This window comes from Electrophorus electricus, chromosome 13 (assembly GCF_013358815.1).
Source record: "Electrophorus electricus isolate fEleEle1 chromosome 13, fEleEle1.pri, whole genome shotgun sequence".
Taxonomy (NCBI): domain Eukaryota; kingdom Metazoa; phylum Chordata; class Actinopteri; order Gymnotiformes; family Gymnotidae; genus Electrophorus; species Electrophorus electricus.
In genome coordinates, this window is record NC_049547.1 from 3,539,567 (window position 1) to 3,557,617 (window position 18,051).

General features: G+C 50.1%; 1 protein-coding gene across 2 annotated transcripts in view; it reads right to left on the reverse strand.

Annotated features, from left to right (window-relative positions):
- The window catches only part of ccdc88c (coiled-coil domain containing 88C), a 40,298-nt gene that overhangs the window by 1,775 nt on the left and 20,472 nt on the right, over window positions 1-18,051 (reverse strand). The window contains exons 12-29 of one of the 2 annotated variants that reach the window (XM_035532955.1): window positions 17,840-17,984; window positions 17,288-17,469; window positions 17,055-17,192; window positions 15,857-16,918; window positions 15,340-15,467; window positions 13,551-13,692; window positions 13,275-13,451; window positions 12,974-13,135; window positions 12,451-12,728; window positions 10,772-10,915; window positions 10,230-10,416; window positions 9,860-10,005; window positions 9,694-9,783; window positions 9,319-9,593; window positions 5,059-5,250; window positions 4,555-4,629; window positions 4,375-4,443; window positions 3,888-4,135 (exon numbers count right to left, since the gene is read on the reverse strand). In XM_035532955.1, the coding sequence (XP_035388848.1) occupies window positions 3,888-4,135; window positions 4,375-4,443; window positions 4,555-4,629; window positions 5,059-5,250; window positions 9,319-9,593; window positions 9,694-9,783; window positions 9,860-10,005; window positions 10,230-10,416; window positions 10,772-10,915; window positions 12,451-12,728; window positions 12,974-13,135; window positions 13,275-13,451; window positions 13,551-13,692; window positions 15,340-15,467; window positions 15,857-16,918; window positions 17,055-17,192; window positions 17,288-17,469; window positions 17,840-17,984 (3,840 nt within the window). Of the gene's footprint in view, window positions 1-3,887; window positions 4,136-4,374; window positions 4,444-4,554; window positions 4,630-5,058; window positions 5,251-8,219; window positions 8,829-9,318; window positions 9,594-9,693; window positions 9,784-9,859; window positions 10,006-10,229; window positions 10,417-10,771; window positions 10,916-12,450; window positions 12,729-12,973; window positions 13,136-13,274; window positions 13,452-13,550; window positions 13,693-15,339; window positions 15,468-15,856; window positions 16,919-17,054; window positions 17,193-17,287; window positions 17,470-17,839; window positions 17,985-18,051 lie in introns of those variants that run through there. The other variant, XM_035532956.1, reaches the window with a different exon arrangement.

The window sequence follows — 18,051 nt, forward strand, 5'->3', positions numbered from 1 at the left end:
TTCTGCTTCACACCCAGTTTGAAACTTTAAATGACACTTGCAAGTACAGTTCCCCTATGTTAGGCATAACAGAAAAAGAAAATCTTGTGTTCATCTGGAAAAATACTGCACTTATTTACCAACAGGCCAGAGAAGGAATAAATTTAGCCACTGGTTAGTGTTACTCACTGACATCATCAAAGTCTTTTGTTCATCATATGCAGTGTGTCAGACGTCGTACACTGAAATGCTTGTAGTGAGGCTCAGTGCAGATTTGCCGCAGAAGCGGTGAAAGAAAAAATAGTAAAAAAAATACAAATCTAATAGAAAATGTAAAGAATTATATATGTGGTATGCAGTAACGCAGTTTATAGCACAAGGTGTATGCATAAGGCATAAAAATATATCAAAGTTCAAAATGCACTGATGTGCTTTACAGCAAGAGTGTTTACAGAGTAACAGTATACAAATGTGCAGTTGAGAAAAGTATGTTCAGCTGCATTTGTAAAGTGCCTTATTGGCTGAAGCTGTGCAGTTGACCGGAAGATGGGCACCTAGATATTGGTATATGGGTACATGTACGTGAAGTAGGTGACAATAACTGTGTTGACAAGACAAGGTTAAAGACTGTTCAGTAAGCTGATGTTCTGTGGATAGAACCTGTTCCTTAGCCATAGAACCTGTTTGTCCATGACTGGATACTCCGAAGCCATGGAACAGATGGCAGCCTAGTAAACAGTTTGTGTCCTGCGTGAGTGAGGTCCGATATGAACTTTTGAGCTTTCCTTAGGCACCATATGCAGTAGACATCCTGGGCTGGACGTTTGTTTCTGGTGATCAGCTCTGCTGTTCTCGACAATCTCTGGAGAGCTTTGCAGCTGACGATGGCGCAGCTGCCGCACCAGGCTGCGATGCAACCGGACAGAACACTCTGTGTGGGAATGTTGGAGGGCAGGCCAAATTTCTTCAGCTTCTGATGGAAGTAGAGGATGACTGGATATGCTGACTGGAGGTCACCAATGATACGAACATTGAGGATCTTGAAGCTGCTGACTCTTTCCACGGTGGGCCCATCTATTGGAAGAGGGGCATGTTCTCCCTCTTCCTGTGGCTTCCAAAAGTCCACAATCATCTCTTTGTTTAACTGGCATCACGAGGGAGATTGTTGTTGCTGCTCCTCTCTGATAGTGAGTTGATCACCTCTGGATAAGCCACCTCCACCAGCAATGAGCCCTGCCATGGTGGCATTAGCAGGAGACTTGAAGGTTGCGTTGGAGCTGCGTTTTGCAAACGCAGTCGTGTGCATAAGGGGTACGGAGAGGACTATGCACATGCCTGTGTGCAGGGTCTGCATGCACACAATCCAGTTACACAGATGGCAGTTTAAGCCTATATTTTTGCATTTCCAGATGAGCTTGGTGGGAATGATGTTGAATGCTGAACTATAATCACCGAACAGTGATTTTCAGATGTGAAAGAGCAGTGTGTCATTTGTTGATCTGTTTGAGCGGTCAACAAACTGGAGGGTCCAAGGTGGCCGGTAGTGATGAATATATGAGGGTTTTGACCAACTCCACTAGGTATTTCAAAGGCTGAAGTCAGTGCAATGGAATGGTAGTCATTTAAGCCAGTCATTTGTGGCTTGCATTGAAATAATTGAGGTCTTTTTGAAACACCTGTGCATTTTTTCGAGAGATTTGGGGAAAGGTTGAAGAAATGCCAGTAAATACCTCTGCTAACTGGACAGCACAGACTCGACGTAGTCAACCATGGATACCACTGGGACCAGGAGCTTTAGTTGTGTCTACTGGGTTGACGCGTCATGTTGTCTTGGTCCAGAGGTAGTTTCATAGCAGGGTAGATATTGTTTGCCTCAAATTCAAGCATAATAATTGTTGAGCTCATCTGGTAACTTGGCAGTCACTGCTGTGTAACTATCTTTGTAGTCTGTAATATAGCGTGTAGGCACTCGAAAATGGAGCATGACAGTTAAAACTCCACCTTGTCCATGTCGTCTCTCTTGGTGAGACTGATGTCCCTCTGTAGGTCAAACTTGGACTTCCTCTAAGCCACCAGGTTCCTACAGTTGTATACCACAGTATGTGCCTTTAGTTAGGTATGCACATTGCTGTTCATACAAAGAAAAAGACTGTGTTGCTTTCGGGGATGACAATCAACATGCTTACTAATGTAGCCTCTGACAGAGCCAGTGTATTAATTCATATCGGCTCCAGCTGCCCCTCGGAACATATGCCAGTTTGTAGTTTTCAGAGCACTCTTAGGGAGTTTGGTAATAGCATCCATGCACCATTTGTTGACTGCTTATACAACTGGTTTATTGGCTTAATGGTCCAGGGTTGCCTCCTGTGGGGAGATGAATATGCTACTATAATTTAGTAGAACTTTGCTCATGTTTGCTCCATTAAAATCCCCAACCATAATAAAAACAGCATCTGGAGTTTTTATATTTTGTTGATTCTCACATACAGGTCACGTAGCACATCCTCTTCAGGCAGACAAAGTGCAATATAAACAACTGTAAGAATGATGGAGCTGAATTCTGAGGTAGATCGAAGGGACACGCCTTGATTGAAGGGAGTTCTAGCTCCAGAGGGCAGTGGCTTGCTAAAATTATAACATCCGTGCCCCTGCATATATAGATCATAAAATAACCTCCACCTCTTCACTTTCTGGAGTCCATCATTCTGTCCTGTTGGTAGTTGGAAAAGCCCACCGGTGTTGCTCAGCAGTTCCAGTGAAAGCCAGCACAGCGCGGTTCACCATGTCACCCTGAGCCCGTCATACAACAGAAGCGGTGCAGCGAGAGGCACACTGTCCCCTGCTTCATCTCATCCTTCTCTGTGGAAGTGCTGGTGAACAGAGCGGCGATCTAACAAACGTGCGTGCCCCTGTCCGACGGCGTTTTAAAGTTCGTACTGGAAGATGCTCCAGTGTCCGGAAGCTTAGAGAAACAGAAAGTGAATGAGCAAGTGGGAGGAAAAGAAGCATCCTCTACACTTCACTGCACTTCACTTCACTTCACTTCACTTTAATTGTTGATGGCTCTAGACAAGAGCAATGTCTCTGCCAGTAAACCTCTTAAGAGAAGCATCTGGATTGCTTTGGGGTGAAGTCACAAGCCGTGAAGTCAGCAAGACCAAGAGGTATGGCTTAAAACCACTGAAGCCGTCCATACAGGTATTATTACCTTGCCTAGGAGGGCAAGCTTGTCCCTGTGGAAAAAAAAAAAAAAAAAAATACCACAGGCACTTCTGTGGAACTCCTATAAGAATGTTATAATATGGGCAATTAGCCCACTAAGTTTACTATAGAATAATACACAAGTAGCTAGCTACTACAGCTAACCAGATTACTGTAAAATGTTACTACAGGAACATTATAGAAGAGAAAAACAGGTTTGTTTAGAATTACGCAGCACTAGATAAATCAAAGTACTATTTTTTGTAAGGGAGATTTGGCAACAGCTAGCTTTGTTTTTAAAGTTGAATTACTTATGCCAATAAGTAGATGGATATTCCACTATTTTTCCATTACTGTATCTTGTTCTCTCGTATTTATGTTGGATGCTGGCTCATTCATATACAAATGAATAGCAGCAGTAATGGGTGAGAATGGGTCCAGTACATCATTGCTGTCATGGTCAGCCATTTGCTGCAACCTGATCGTTACTTAGCTGGTAGCTAACTAACCCTAATGTAGCATTTTTCCATAAATAGCCCACCCAATTCAGTTAACTCTGAACCCAAAGAGAGTGCCGAGGAAGCAGGCGGGGCTAAAAGGCTGTTGATATTGCACTTGAACAACTCTCTTCAGCATGAACCTCCTGCTGTGATTTATTTGTTTGGTTTTTATGCTGTGTGCCACCCGCGCCAGGTGTCTCTCCTTACACTAGGGGGCGACAGGGCATTGCTCTCTTGTAGGAACTCTTCCAGGGTGACCATCTCGCTGCCTGGCGAGGAGCCGCGGTGGCGGGCGGAGCGTGGGGCAGAGCGTGGAATGGGTGGGGCATCACAGGGGAGGGTGGAGCTACGGGGGAGCAGGGAGGACTGGCTGAGGCGGCACCCGTCGGGACCCATCCCGGCGGCGTCGTCACTGGATAGACTGGCAGAGCGCCGCTGCAGGCGCTCCAGGGAATCTAAAGGACAGGGCAAACAAAGAAATGGAAACATTTCTGTGAAATTCCTACGGCAGAACGGCATGAGCCTACTGATTCCCTCATAATGAAAAATGCCCAAGTAGGCATCTTACGTGTCCACAAAAAATTTGTACATTTTAGCAAATCATGCTCATGTTTCTACAGAAGATATTTCTTCTGGAAAACAGATTTTGTATAGGACGGGTAGAGAACAGGGACCAGGGGGAAGACTCGCACACCTTTGGAGTTGACGGGCGAGCTGCTGCTGCTGGTGTTGCGGCTGTAGTCGGCAGTACTGGGCCTGGAGCCTGAGGCAGAGGCACACGGGGGCGAGGCTTACACGCGTTTGTCTATACAGCTCTGACAGAGCCAGAGACGTGAGGCACCACACCGAGCTGTATTGATCTGGCTGGATATACCTGCGTTTCCATGGCCACTGGAGCCAAAGCCAGCATCCAGGGAGTGCAGACGCTGGTCTTCCTCCGAGATTAATCCTGCCGAGCACAGGGAAGTGACAACATTCAAGTGCGTGCGCGCGTGTGCGGGGGGGTGATTTTTTTTAATGAAATGTCACCACTGTGAGAAATGAAGCATGAGGAAAAAAAGACAAATGAAGAAGTAATTAATTTATCAGACTGAATAATGCTAAAGCCACAGGAAATAAGGCATATTGCGGATCGCTACAGCTGTCATAGCTCAGGTGCAGGAATACACTCCATCAGCCCCAATCAGGACTTCCTCACAGCTCTCATCTGGATCATGGTACCGTGCCCAGCCCATGCTCAAATCATACTGTGCACAAACAATACTCCATTCAGAATGTATCCAGTCTCTGCTGGTGTTTTCAGCTGGCCTATAATTGGTGAAATGGATAAGACCAGGGATTTGAGGTGCGGGCAAGAAACGTTTCTGTTTAGAGTTACCTTTAGGCCTGCGGCCTGGCCGGGAGCCCGTTGCACTGTGGGAACTGTGGTTCAGTGGGGTTGAGCAGGATGCCCCCGGCTCCGTGCCCCTCCGCCTCACCGTCAGCTCCTCATAGCCATTCATACTCTCGCTGCTGCCCCCCGCAGGACGGTACCCCTCTCGGCCTCTGGAGCTGCCGCAGTCGCTTGGCCCTGCGGAGGAAGGGGACAGAGTTAAGGGGCCGCGTGGGAGGACGAAGGCGGGCAACGCAAGCGTGCAGCCAGAAGAAGCGTAGCAGCCAAGCTCCCGCAGACGTGCTGGGCAGCTGCGTAGGAGAGCACGTTTGGGCAAATGCGTGTGTGCGTGTGTTTTAACACTGTACACTCACCATACAGGATTCTGACAGCACCTGCAAGACCACATAGCGAGACATTTTTTGACGGTTTCTCGCAGGCTTCAGGCTAACGCGAAAAAAGCAGGCAGGAACAAGATTAGGCAGCAGTGTGCGTCTGCTCGTTTCTGGTGCGGCACTGGACATCTTGCACTCTCTCAGCTCGTAATAAACTGCACTTGTCATGATTTACTACCTTTATTAGTGGATTATTTCTGTGCAGCTACAGCACCAATGTGTTACAAGTCAGCATAGGCAAGAACAGAAAACAACCCCATTTTCTAAAGATCAATACCCCAAGGACATAACAGGTAGCATAAAGAGGTAGACAATTCTGTGCACTACTAATTCTTTCTCTATGGCAGGGAAAGAGATGGAAAGCGCATCTATGGAGAATGAAAGCAGCAAGCATAAGCGGCGTTGGTCACCCATGTGTCTTACAGAAAATGGAAGACAACCTGGATTTCATCCCCACAATGGGGTCGGAAGCATCCATTTTTGGTGCCTTTTTTTGTTGTTTGGTCATTCTGTATAAAGCGGTCATGTCTAACACAAGAGCCAAGTTTGGCTCGTTTGCTTAAGAGCACTCCACTCATTCCCTGCCTTCCTGTTAAAGTTCACTTCTGACATAACGGCTGCAAAGTCCTTATTCTACAATGAAAAACGAATAATCTATGTCTGATCCATTCACGCTACATGCCACTTTCTCTCCTCTCACCCCTCTCTCTCCCTCCCTTCTAAACCCGGAGTAGTTTGTCATTTTCTTCAAGGGGAAAGTTAACAAGTTCTAGCGGGGTCTTGCCCCATCTTCCAAACCTATCCTCCTTTCTCCAATTCTCTTATAACATCCTCTTCTCTTCCATTCTGCAGACGCTACTGGTCTGTAACCACCTGTCCAGCGGACCTCATCCCTTCCGGCCTCGCTAAGGCCACCAGCTACCAACTGGCATCACTTCTTTCTGTTCTAAAACGCTGGAGCAACATTTATAATGAATCATTACACTTTCTCAGCCAGAACGGACTCCACAATCCCAACCAGTCATACTTCAAACCCGCATGCTGTACAGAATCTGCCCTCGTCACAGTTGCGGAAAAACTTCATGTTGCCAGATCAGTCATCACCCCTCATCCTGTGTGACCTTTCTGGTATCTTTGATAATGGTTAATCATGATATTCTTTTTTTCCATCCTGTGCATTTTGGTAATCACTGACTCAACATGGTACCTAGAGGGCCATTCATATCACGTGGCATGGAGATGATCTCATCTGTGTCTCACATGCTCGCCACCGGTCTCCCTCACGGATCGGATCCTACTCTTTTTCGCATTAGACTCACTTTCTAGGAGAGGTGATGTCCTCACAAGGCTTCTCCTACCACTTCTACACTGATACCAATCAACTAATGTTCTCCTTCGCTTCCTCAGATACTAATATTTCAACTGGAATCTCATTATGGCTCCATCATCTGACACTGAACCGCAAAGAGCCAGAGTTATCACATATTCCCAGTGATTCCTCCCTGGACCCACATCTGGTCATCTCCTGGATATCCACCCATCATTTTCTGCCCATGTTACAAAGGTGACCCAGACATTTTACACATAAGGTCAGCCGGACTCTGCTATCTCTTTCCAGAGATGCCACCGGGCCGCTTGTCCGGTCCGCCTCCTCGTCTCCAGACCGGACTACGGCAGCTCACTCTCGGAGGCCCCCCTGCACACGCCATGAGACCCCTGTAGCTGAGCCAGAACGTGGCTCAGTGAACGTTCCCAAGCTCACACGCGCCACTCGGCGGCTGCGTTCCCTCCCTGTAGGTACCTGCATCTAGAGCCCGCCTGGAACCGCCTCTTCTCAAGGCTGCACCTGCATTTTCATGACCGTGTATACACAAATAAAGATGCGATTTCTATTACACAGCAGTTCACTGTCTACTGAAGATTCTAACGTGCACTAAGCCCACGTGTCTCATTTGTACATAAGGATTATAATCACTAAGCTGGCAGTAATCCTTTCAAGTTGAACCAAAACTCTAGTCAACGACAGTCTGTGAACAGACAGCACTGTAAACACCAGAGCTTCCTTCAGCCTGCTCTGGTATTTCTGTGGCTTGCTAGATCTGCCACTACAGCACATGTAGGTAAAACAAGCCCCTCGCTGTGTGACGCATACACACAGTGATACCTCTTGCCACCGGCGCTGCTGCGTGTTGAAGTAGACAGCGCTGGGGCACGTCAGACACAAATCGATACGACTTCCTGGACTACCTACATTTGTAATTTCACCACACTGCATATCCAATGAGCTGCTGCACTGGCTGACTGCAGAACACCCTGCCTGGCTAATATCCATTAAGATGGAATATTACTCAAGAAAATGATCATATTTTTTAAGTAACTAGCTTGGAAGCTTGAGCGCGCGCACACACACAGTGCAGGTTGCTTGGCAATAGCACATGCTGAGGGTGAAGTGTATAGTGCACACATACACCCACACCGTGCACCCTCATTTCTCAGCCAATATGTCCATAAGAACAGCTTTCCTCTGATTAACTTACACCCCCCCACTCAGTTAGATTTATACTGACTGGTCTCGTTCACACTGGGGCCGCAGACCTTCGTCAACGCCGTCATATGGGATCCAATTCGTCTTCATCATGCTTGTCTAGCACCGATGCACATAAGCTCTCTCTCCCACATAAGCACAGGCACGCGTGCACACACACACACAAACAAACAATGGAGCAAAGCCAGACGCATTTAGGGCTTCTAGGCACCAAACTGCTACTTACAGTTCTACTCAGAGACAGCTGGCCTTGGATCAGTGGTCCCACTCATGAAGAGTTCAGCCTGTGTGTGTGTGTCTGTGGGGGGTGTGTGCGTGAGCATGTGTGTGCATGCGTGCGTGTCCTAGTGTGTGGACTGACCTCACCTAAGCAGTGTACTGGAAATGTATTATTATAGTGGTGACATCAAAAGTGTGTTGGTGGTGTTCTTTAGGATTCATGCATTACTGCATATGCTCGTGAAAGATCAATAGTAGATGTGAAACAAAAACATAGAAGGTGCAGTGGCAAAAACAATAAATAAAAAAATAGAGGATTTTTATAGGGGTGGAGGGCAGAAATTGTAAATAGGAGATTATTTCAAATTATTATTATGCTATTGTTGCAAATGATGATGATTATGACGAAGAACGCTGGTGATGGAGGGTTTAGAACTGGCCGAGGAGCGAGAGCGACTCGCACGGGGAGGTGGGCACGATCGCGTCGACCGAGGCCCAGAAGCGCAGGCGCTTGGTCAGGGAAGCTCGTCGTGGTGTGGAGGGCGGCGTCTGCGGCAGCCGGATCTTCTCCTGGCTCTTGCTCCGCAAGAAGCGGAAGCGCTTAGACGCCGGGGGGGCTGGATGGATGTGTGTGTGTGTGTGTGTGTGTGTGTGTGTGTGTGTGTGTGTGTGTGTGTGGATGGTTAATGTACACCCAGCAACACACAGCAGCAGGGAAAGAAGAAACAGGTCAGTGTGTTAAACATAGTTATGAACCCCAGCAGGCGCTGAGGAAAAGAAATGAGAGAACAAGGGATGTGATGGAGATGAAAGAATCTACAGGATCAGCAGGTAACAGAGGATCAAAGGAAGCGGCTGAGCTGCAGGGACGTGGCCTAGACCCAACACGCCCCCTTGTGGAATAAAACGGTTGTCACATTACCAAGCATTTCCATTTGAATAAAAAACACGGGCGCTCATCTGTCAGACACTACATCCAAGCGCGGGAACGTATTTGTAGTTGAAACATGGTCTGGGTTGCCCGTTTGATCAATGTGTACGTCACAATGTGTACTCCGCCGGCTGCCGGCCTGCGTTTTTCCGTCAGCCGGGTAGGGTCGCGCTCACCTCTGCCGTCGAGTTGCTGGCTGAAGATGTGGTTCTCCTCGGCGGGGAGGTTTCCCGGCCGGTCCAGGCTCAGGTGGCCCTGGCGGGGGGGCAGCGGGGGTGGGTGGAGGGGTGGGCTGCCGTCGAGGCAGTGCGGGGAGACGGGGATGTCGGGCAGGGGGATGTCCGGGGCGCTGCGGAGCCGCTCGCGGGAGCCGTCCGGACGCTCCCGGAGCGCCTCCTTCTTGGGCTTGATCAGCTTGGCTATAGCTTTGGCTCCCACCCAGTGGCTCCTCCTGCCAGAGGTTATAAAGGCACTCCTTGCTGATGGGGCCAATTCGCGAGCCAGCACAGCGTTTTTAAACCGAAGGCCTGATGTGAACGGGACCAACTCACTTTTTAGGAGAAGGTTCGTAGAACTTGTACTGGTCCATGATCTTCTCCTCCAGCTTCTCCTTCTGCCGACGCAACGAGTTCAGCTTATCGCTGGAACACGGAGGAAGAGGTGGGCTTGAGACATGGACACACAGACACACACAGACTCACAGACACACAGACTCACATGTACTGCTTCTGCTCCTCATGGTAGAGCTCCTTGCTCTCCATGGTCCTCTCTAGTAGAGTCTGGTTCTGCTGACTCAACATCTGGATCTGGCTCAGGAGGTGGTGGTTCTCCTCCTCCAGGTTCCCCTTCAGCCGTGTCAAGAGCTGCGCACACACACACACACACACACACACACACACACACACACACAGCTTTCAAGCATCTGCCACTTTTGTTCCAAAGTCTTGACAGTGCATCCGGCCAGTGTGAAAGTTAGGAGCCCAGCAACCAGTAACCAACAGCAGTACAGGTGGTACAGCCCGACTGGACTGGTGGTAGGTAGACGGGACTCAGCCCACTCTTGCTGGCTGTGCCCACTCCCCCCCACCTCGCAGTGGTTGTCCAGTTTGGTCATGGAGATGTCCAGGCCCTGGTGCTGCTCCTTCAGCTGGTCGTAGCGGGCCTGCCAGCGGTTCAGCTCCAGCTGCGACTCGTTCAACGATGTCTTCAGCTCCTTGGACTGCAGCTGCAGACCGTCATACTCCCGCCGCAGCTGCGTGTGCGTCTGCACCAGCCTGCGGCCGCACACACACACAGAGAGACACCACCTCAGACCAGAGAATGATCAGCGTGCAGACTTAAAAAGAGCAAAGCAAACCCTCTCAACAACAACAACAACCACCACCTACTAATTATGCACAAAGCCTGTAGGTTCACCTGCTTTCATGTACTTGCTCATGAAAGCCATCTGAAGGATGGCTAACGTGGATCAGCGACTGCTGCTGTCTGTCTGCATACATGCTGCAGTAATGTACTGTCACCAGCAGGGGGCAGCATTAGCAGCATGATAAACAGCTAGCACACGGTCTGGGCTTGCTGTTTGGCCTTGAGGAATAAGGATGTGTGTTTGGAGCCAGGCGTGGGGCTGACCTGTCCATCTCCTCTCTCAGGCTACGGTTCTCGCCCAGGACCATGGCGTTCTTCTGGAGCTCCTCCCCCAAGCTGTCCCTTTCTCTCTGCAGAGACACTTCCAGCTCCTCCATAGCATCCTTCTGCTTCAACAGCAGCGTGTACCTGCAAGCGTGAAGACACATTTACGGCATTTAGCTGATGCTTTTATCCAAAGCGACTTACAATTATGACTAAGTACCATTTGAGCAATTGAGGGTTAAGGGTCTTGCTCAGGGGCAACTTGGCAGTGCTGGGGTTGAACCAGCAACTTTCCAATTACCAGTCAATTGCCTTAATCACTGAGGTACCACTGCACGCACACACTTAATGAATAATGATGTAACTGGGACCATTACTAGTCATTATTGTAGAGGGGGGATTGAAAAGGTCATGAAATATCGAGGACACGACTTGTGGTGGCCAGAACGCAGGACACTAACCAATTAGGCCTTGAAGCCTCATGGCTGGCTGGTATTTCAGCAGACTGGGCCCCTGACAGGCACTCCAGGCCTCTAGGGACCCACTTATGCATTATTCGTGAGAGGAAGAGAAAAAAAAAAAAGTCAGGCACACGGTCATGCCAGTTCCTTGTGTGAATCAACTAAAGCGTGTGTTTCATGTCACGTCCATAATACGAGCACCATGGAAAAATTGCACGTACTGATTAATGTGGAACGTGGCTCTGAGTAAGGACAAACGAGCCCATATTCTCATTCCCAACAGACATTACCACAGCACTACAACATTACCACGGGTCTGGATGGATTGTAGAGGGCGGCAACCACACCTGGCCTTGAACCTACGACCTTTACCACCTGGGTAAGCGTATGCTCCATCAGCAGACCAACAAGCCAGCTCTACGGCACGACAGCGCATCGCAGTACCCTCTACTTCATATAGCCTTGTTATAACTATCCCACTACTGACACTGTTTGTAGTGAAGACAGAGGCCAGCCTTCGCTCAGGGTCTTCCACGCCCCAGCCAACATACTCTGGCATGGCAGGAACAACACACACGTCACAGTTTCCATTGCATACAGACAGACAGTAACCCAGGACATCAGAGAGGCAGACAGACAGGTAATCAGAGAGACTTACGTCTGTGTGAAACACGCTGAGCAATGCTGATTTCAGCAACACCGGTCTTTAGTTCAGCTGAACGTTCCACCGACTGAATCCTGGATAACCTGGATAACAGCATGACTCGACTGTTGTGGACTGTGTCAAATCCTTATCCTTTGCTGGGTCAGCATACCACTGAGCTCTGGGTGACAGTGGCATATGACTGTGCGCAGACGAGATGCTGCTCAACCTTCTAACGTTACAGTGCGTACACAGTCAGGGAGAGAGAGACGCCATACATCGCCCGAGCAGCAATGGCATTCAGCTCATCTAACAGAGTGGATCATGAAACACGACTTTTCCTGCGGCCTCCTCTGCTCAAGCACAGCACCAGTTATTATTAGACCCTTCCAAAGCATCAACGCAGGCAGGAAAATGCGTCACGCGAAGCCCAGCTCCGCTCCGAAACAGAGCCGCTGACGAAACGTTCGGAGATGGCAACCCAAACCCGCCATGGCAATAAAGTGGCTGTGGTGTGTGCAGTGGTGGGTAAGGCTGAGGATGGATGTGGGGTAGGGGCATGGGGAAGCACGCACTTGCTCTGGAGGCCGCGGTATTCCTGCTCGAGGGTCCGCTGGCTGGCCTTCAGCGTGGCATGCTGGGTAATCAGCTGCTCGTACTCAGCTGCCTGCCTCTCGTGCACGGCCAGCAGGTGCTCGTGGTCTTGGGCGGCAGCGTCGCGGGTCGAACGGGCCTCCACCCGCTCTCGCCGCAGAGACTCTGCCTCTGCCTCCATTGCCTGCAGCTGAGCCTGCAGCGCTCCATACTGGGTGGCCAGCGACAAGCTCTGGGAGCTCAGCGTGGAGTTCTCCACCTGCACGCACAAACACATGGAGAAAGCCAACCATTACTCCAGGGTGAAAGGTCGAGGGTGAACAGCGGCACAAAGGCTGCCCTCTGATGCCGCCGCTTCATCGCGACTGTCCGTTCAGCGACCCTGAAGGTCGGGAAGGCAGCTCGCCATCTCCTACAGCGACCATTCACCGCCTAACACCAACTCTTACGCCATTCCTGGGCAGAGGATGCCGCAGGGAGGCCCGGAGCCCGGAGCTGCAGTACCTGGAGCTTGGCCGTCTCTTTGTGCAAGGCGCTGTTGTGCTCCTGCAGTGCGGAGACCTGCTTCTGCAGGGACAGCGTCTGAGCGTTTAGCTGCGCGTTCTGGGAGTCGAGCTGCTTCAGCTGCGCCTTTAGGAGGTGCTTCTCCGTTTCGAGGGCCGCGTTCTAAAATCCCGGGACAAAACGCACACGTTGCTGCACCGGGAGCAGAACCGAACGTTCATCGCCGGGATGGCGAGAGCGAGGGAGAGAGGAAGAGGGAGAGAGAGAGAAAGCATCTGCACTTGTGGGGAAGTTGACTCACGCTCTTCTCCACCGTGATCAGGTGGTCTTTATGCTTAAGGAGCTCAGCCGTGGCCTCCCTTTGCTCCAGCTCCCATTTCTCACGGCCCAGGTCCTGCCGCACAGCCTTCTGGGACATTTCGGAGTGGGCGGCCTCCTCCTCCTGCCTCTGCCTGAGCGCCTCCAGGGTCTTCTTCACCTGCGGAGGAGCAGGAGCAGGCATGAGAGCACGCATGTGCGTACAAATGAACGCATGAATGAAAGGTGTGTGTGTGTGTGTGTGTGCGCGCGCTCTCACAGCGGCAAGCTCTGTGCGGAGCTGCTGGTTCAGGCTGCTGCTCTCCTCCAGACGTGACTCCAGGCCTTGGACCTTTTCCTCCTTCAGCTCGAGAGTCTTCTTCAGCGTAGACTCGATTTTGGTCTCCAGGATCTTATATTTGCTGAGGAGTCATACAGGACAGGGACTTTTTTTCTTTCCACATTTTGAGACAGCAACAGAAAACATGCGAAGCAACGGGGAATCTAGGAGAAGCTGCTGTTTGCATTGGGCTCAGAGCGGGGTCAAAGTGAGAGGACCCCGTTCAGCTTGGCCATGTCGTCTCTGAAGGTTCAGAGCTTGGACTACGAAAGCAGAGGCCAGAATTTTCTTATTTTCTTATAATCCTCTTACAGTTCAGTTTTCCCCTCATGTTTATAGGTTACAATTCAAAGTCTGCCCTAGGCAGAATTACTCAAATATAACAAATCCATGCAATAACAACCCGAACGTGTGCATGTTCACATACAGCGCGCACGCAAGCGTGCACACCGTTCACAGAGAGACAGCAGAGTGACGGTGGACCGTGGCTGGTGTTGGGTTTTAACATTAAGTGATAAGTGGCTGCTTGCACGTCCTTGCGATCTAATGGCTGTTGTGGAATGCCACTGTTCCCGTCCAGACTTGTTAATCCTCTCTGATCGCACTTTCCAACAATACAGTTAACACTGCAAGACCTAGTCTTACACTCCTGACTTTATATTGAAAGAATGTGTGTGTGTGTGTGTGTGTGTGTGAGTGAGAGAGAGAGAGAGAGAGAGAGAGAGAGAGAGAGAGAGAGAGAGAGAGAGAGAGAGAGAGAGAGAGAGAGAGAGAGAGAGAGAGAGAGAGAGAGAGAGAGAGAGAGAGAGAGAGAGAGAGAGAGAGAGAAGAGCATAAATAAACCTAAACATCCCCCAAAAAAACTGCTCTTCAGAGAACATTCCAGAAATTATTAATCAAAGAGCAGAGTGTGTTAGCCTGGCCTAATTACAAACTACACTGAATGGCCTGTGGTGTCGGGCCTTGGGCTTCACTGTGCGTACCGCACAAAGCCGCTTCTCCAGCCAGAGTAAAGGCTCTGGTCACTATGAGCCGTGTCACCGCATCTGCTAAGAAACGAGAATGAAGAGGTGGAAAGCATGAGCACGCATGGTCAAGGCAGAGTGAGTGGAGACTGGCGAGAAACCTGCCAATGCCCCAAACCCGTCGAGGAAACAGGAAGGAAACATGAAACAAACAGGAAAGGTTATATTTTTATATATATATATATATATATATATATATATATATATATATATATATATATATATATATATATATATATATATATATATATATATATACATATATTTACATATATATATATATATATATATATATATATATATATATATATATATATATATATATAAATATATATATATATATATATATAAATATATATATATATATATATATAAATATATATATATATATATATATAAATATATATATATATATATATATAAATATATATATATATATATATATATATATTTACATATATATATATATATATATATAAATATATATATATATATATATATATATATATATATATATATATATATATATATATATATATATATATATATATATATATATATAAAAATATAAAAAATACACACACACACACCCACCCACACCCACCCACCCACCACCACCAACAAGTTTCACGTGTGAAGCGCGTCCCGCGTGGGGTAGTATGGTGGAGCCATGCGTGGCCGAGGCGCGGGTGCTGCCCCCTCACCTGTCCTCTGTGCTGTGCTCCTCCTGCAGGAGCTTTTCACGGCTCAGGCCGATCTTCTCCAGCTCGGCGCTGAGCATCTCCAGCTCATTGTGCTGCTGCTGGACACGCAGCTTCTCATTGACCAGCTCCTGAGGACAGGCCAGAGTGAGACACGGGCCGGCGCCAGCAGCAACGTTAATACAAAGCGTGCAGATTTCTCCTAAGTTTGCACGGATGCACACACAGTCTAAGAGTTGGTCTGCTAAGAAACTGCACTGATTACACAAATTCAGCAAAATGAGTCCATTATAGCCCACACACTTTACTTTAAGTAAAAAATACCACCTTCATGAGTATAAATCTACCTGTATACAAGTTTCCCTACATAAAAACAAATATGTACACACATGTAAAATAAAGATCATGTAAATTAAAGATTATGTAACTGACAGTTTAGACATACTACACCCACTTGGCCGTGATGTTTACATGATCTTAGACTAATCAGAGCACGTGTGTGTGTGTGTGCGTGCAGTACCTCTCGGAGCGTGGCCAGGGTCCTCTTGTCGATGGTGGCTTGTTTCTGCAGCTCCTTGTTCTCCTTCTCCTGCTCCTTGACACGAGTGGAGGCCTCGCGGAGGCGTGCCAGTTCCCTGCCGGTGGCGGTGCTCTCCTTCTCCATGCTGGCCACCTTCACCGAGCTCTCCTCCAGGGCCGCCTCCTTCGCCTCCATCTGCTGCCTCAGCCTGCGTGCCTCCTTCTCCAGCTGCCTCCTCTCCTTTTCGGCCTGGGCCAGTTCCTGCTCAGCACTCAGCCGGGCCCTCTCGGCCTCGTCGACGCGCTCGGCCGCCCGCCTGAGCTCCTCGGCCTCCCGCCGGAACACCTCGGCCCGGGTCTCTGCCTCACGCAGCTCGGCCCGGGCCCCCTGGGCCTCGGCGCCGCTGGCGTCCAGGCTGCTCCGCAGGTGCTCCTTCTCCCGTTCCAGAGCCGCCTGGCCGAGCTCCAGCCGTTTGGTGTGGGCGCGCAGCTCCTCGGTGGCAGCTCGCAACTCGGCGTGCTCACCCTCCAGCTCGCTGTGTTCATGCTGCAGTTGCGCCAGGCGGGCGGCAGCCGGCCGGGCCACCTCCAGGGCGCGGCGCTGCTCCAGGTTCTGCTCCTCCAGCTGCCGGCGGTCGGCCTCGAGCGTGGCCAGCCGCGCCGAGATCCCCTGCGCCGCGTCGGCCTGCTTGCGCAGCCGGCGGTTGTCCTGCTCCAGCGTGGCATTCTCGCGTGCCAGCTCCTCGGCTCGCTCTCCCGCAATGGCCAGCGCCGCCAGCTCACGCTGCAGCTGCTCGCGCCCGCGTTCCAGCCGCGCAACCTCCCGCTCCAGCTCCGCGGCGCCCTCAGCCCGCTCCCGCGCCCCATCCAGCTCCTTGGCTGCCTGACGCTTGTCAGCCTCCAGCCGCGCCAGGCGCACGCCCGTCTCCGAGATGGTCTGGTGGAGCACGCGGTTCTCCGCCTCCATGTCACGCACGCGTGCCTCGCTGTCGGCCTGTGCGCGCATGCGCAGGGAGCTGACTGTCTGGCTCAGGTGCTGCTTCTCCTGTTGCAGCTCCGAGATCTGCCACACACACACACACACATACACACACACACTCAGTAGCTGTACACAGAACTGCACTGTTACCAGTCTTTACTGCACAGCACATACATAAAACCAGCGTTCAACTCTGGACGCATCATTTCCAGGTCCTCACCTGCTTGTCTCTGTCCGCCTGCAGGCTCTCCAGTTCCTTCTCCAGCTTCTGCTTCTGCAGCTTCAGCTCCTCTCCTTGGTTCTCCAAGTCATGTGTGATCTGCTTCTCCTGGTCCATCTGGGTCTGCAGCCCCTCGACCTATAAAAAAACAACTCTCTTATCCTCATGTCATCTCCAGGGCCAAGAACCTTCAGGCGCCAGGGGGAAACGTCAGATAGGAACAGGAGGCAAACCTTCTTCTTGAGTGTCCGATTCTCCCTTTCCAGCTCCACGGCGTGGACGTGGCCCTCCTCCAGGCTGCGCGAGGCCTCCCGGAGCTCCTGGATGGTACTCTGTAGGCTCTGGTTTTCCTTCTCCAGCTTCAGCAGGCGGCTGGACGCCGTCTCGTTCAGCTCGAAAACGAACGACTTGCATGCTGTGGGGGGAGAAAGACAAGCGGCCTGGAAACGTCGCCTTCCCAATGCAGCCCCATCGTGAGCTCGTAGCATCCTGTACAGTGCTAGAGAGCCAGCAGAGATCGCCAGTGCTTTACAGCTTTCAAACACTCAAAATTTGAGAGAGAGTCTAAATGCTAAAAATGCGCTTGGCTGAGATGTTACAGGATCAAGCTGGACCGTGTACAAAAAGAGGAGGGTTAGTACGTTTGCTGGTCCTTCACACTCCTTAATTCTTATCACCAAGAAACAAGATGGTGTGAGCTCTGGAGTGTGTGTGTGTGTGTGTGTGTGTGTGTGTGTGTGTGTGTGTGTGTGTGTGTGTGTGTGTGTGTGTGGTGTCAGACTGACCCTCGTTGACCTCATTGTTCTTGGTCAGCTGTTCCAGTTCCCAACCCAGGTGAGCAGACTCGTTCATGCTCTGCTTCTGAGAGATCTCCAGAAGCATGTTCTCCTCGAGCAGCTCCTCCAGACGCTTCTTATCACTGTCCCTGTCCTGAGACACGCACACGCAAAGCGGGACACGTGAACAGGAAGTTTCCCATAGTGCCCGCCTGTCTCCG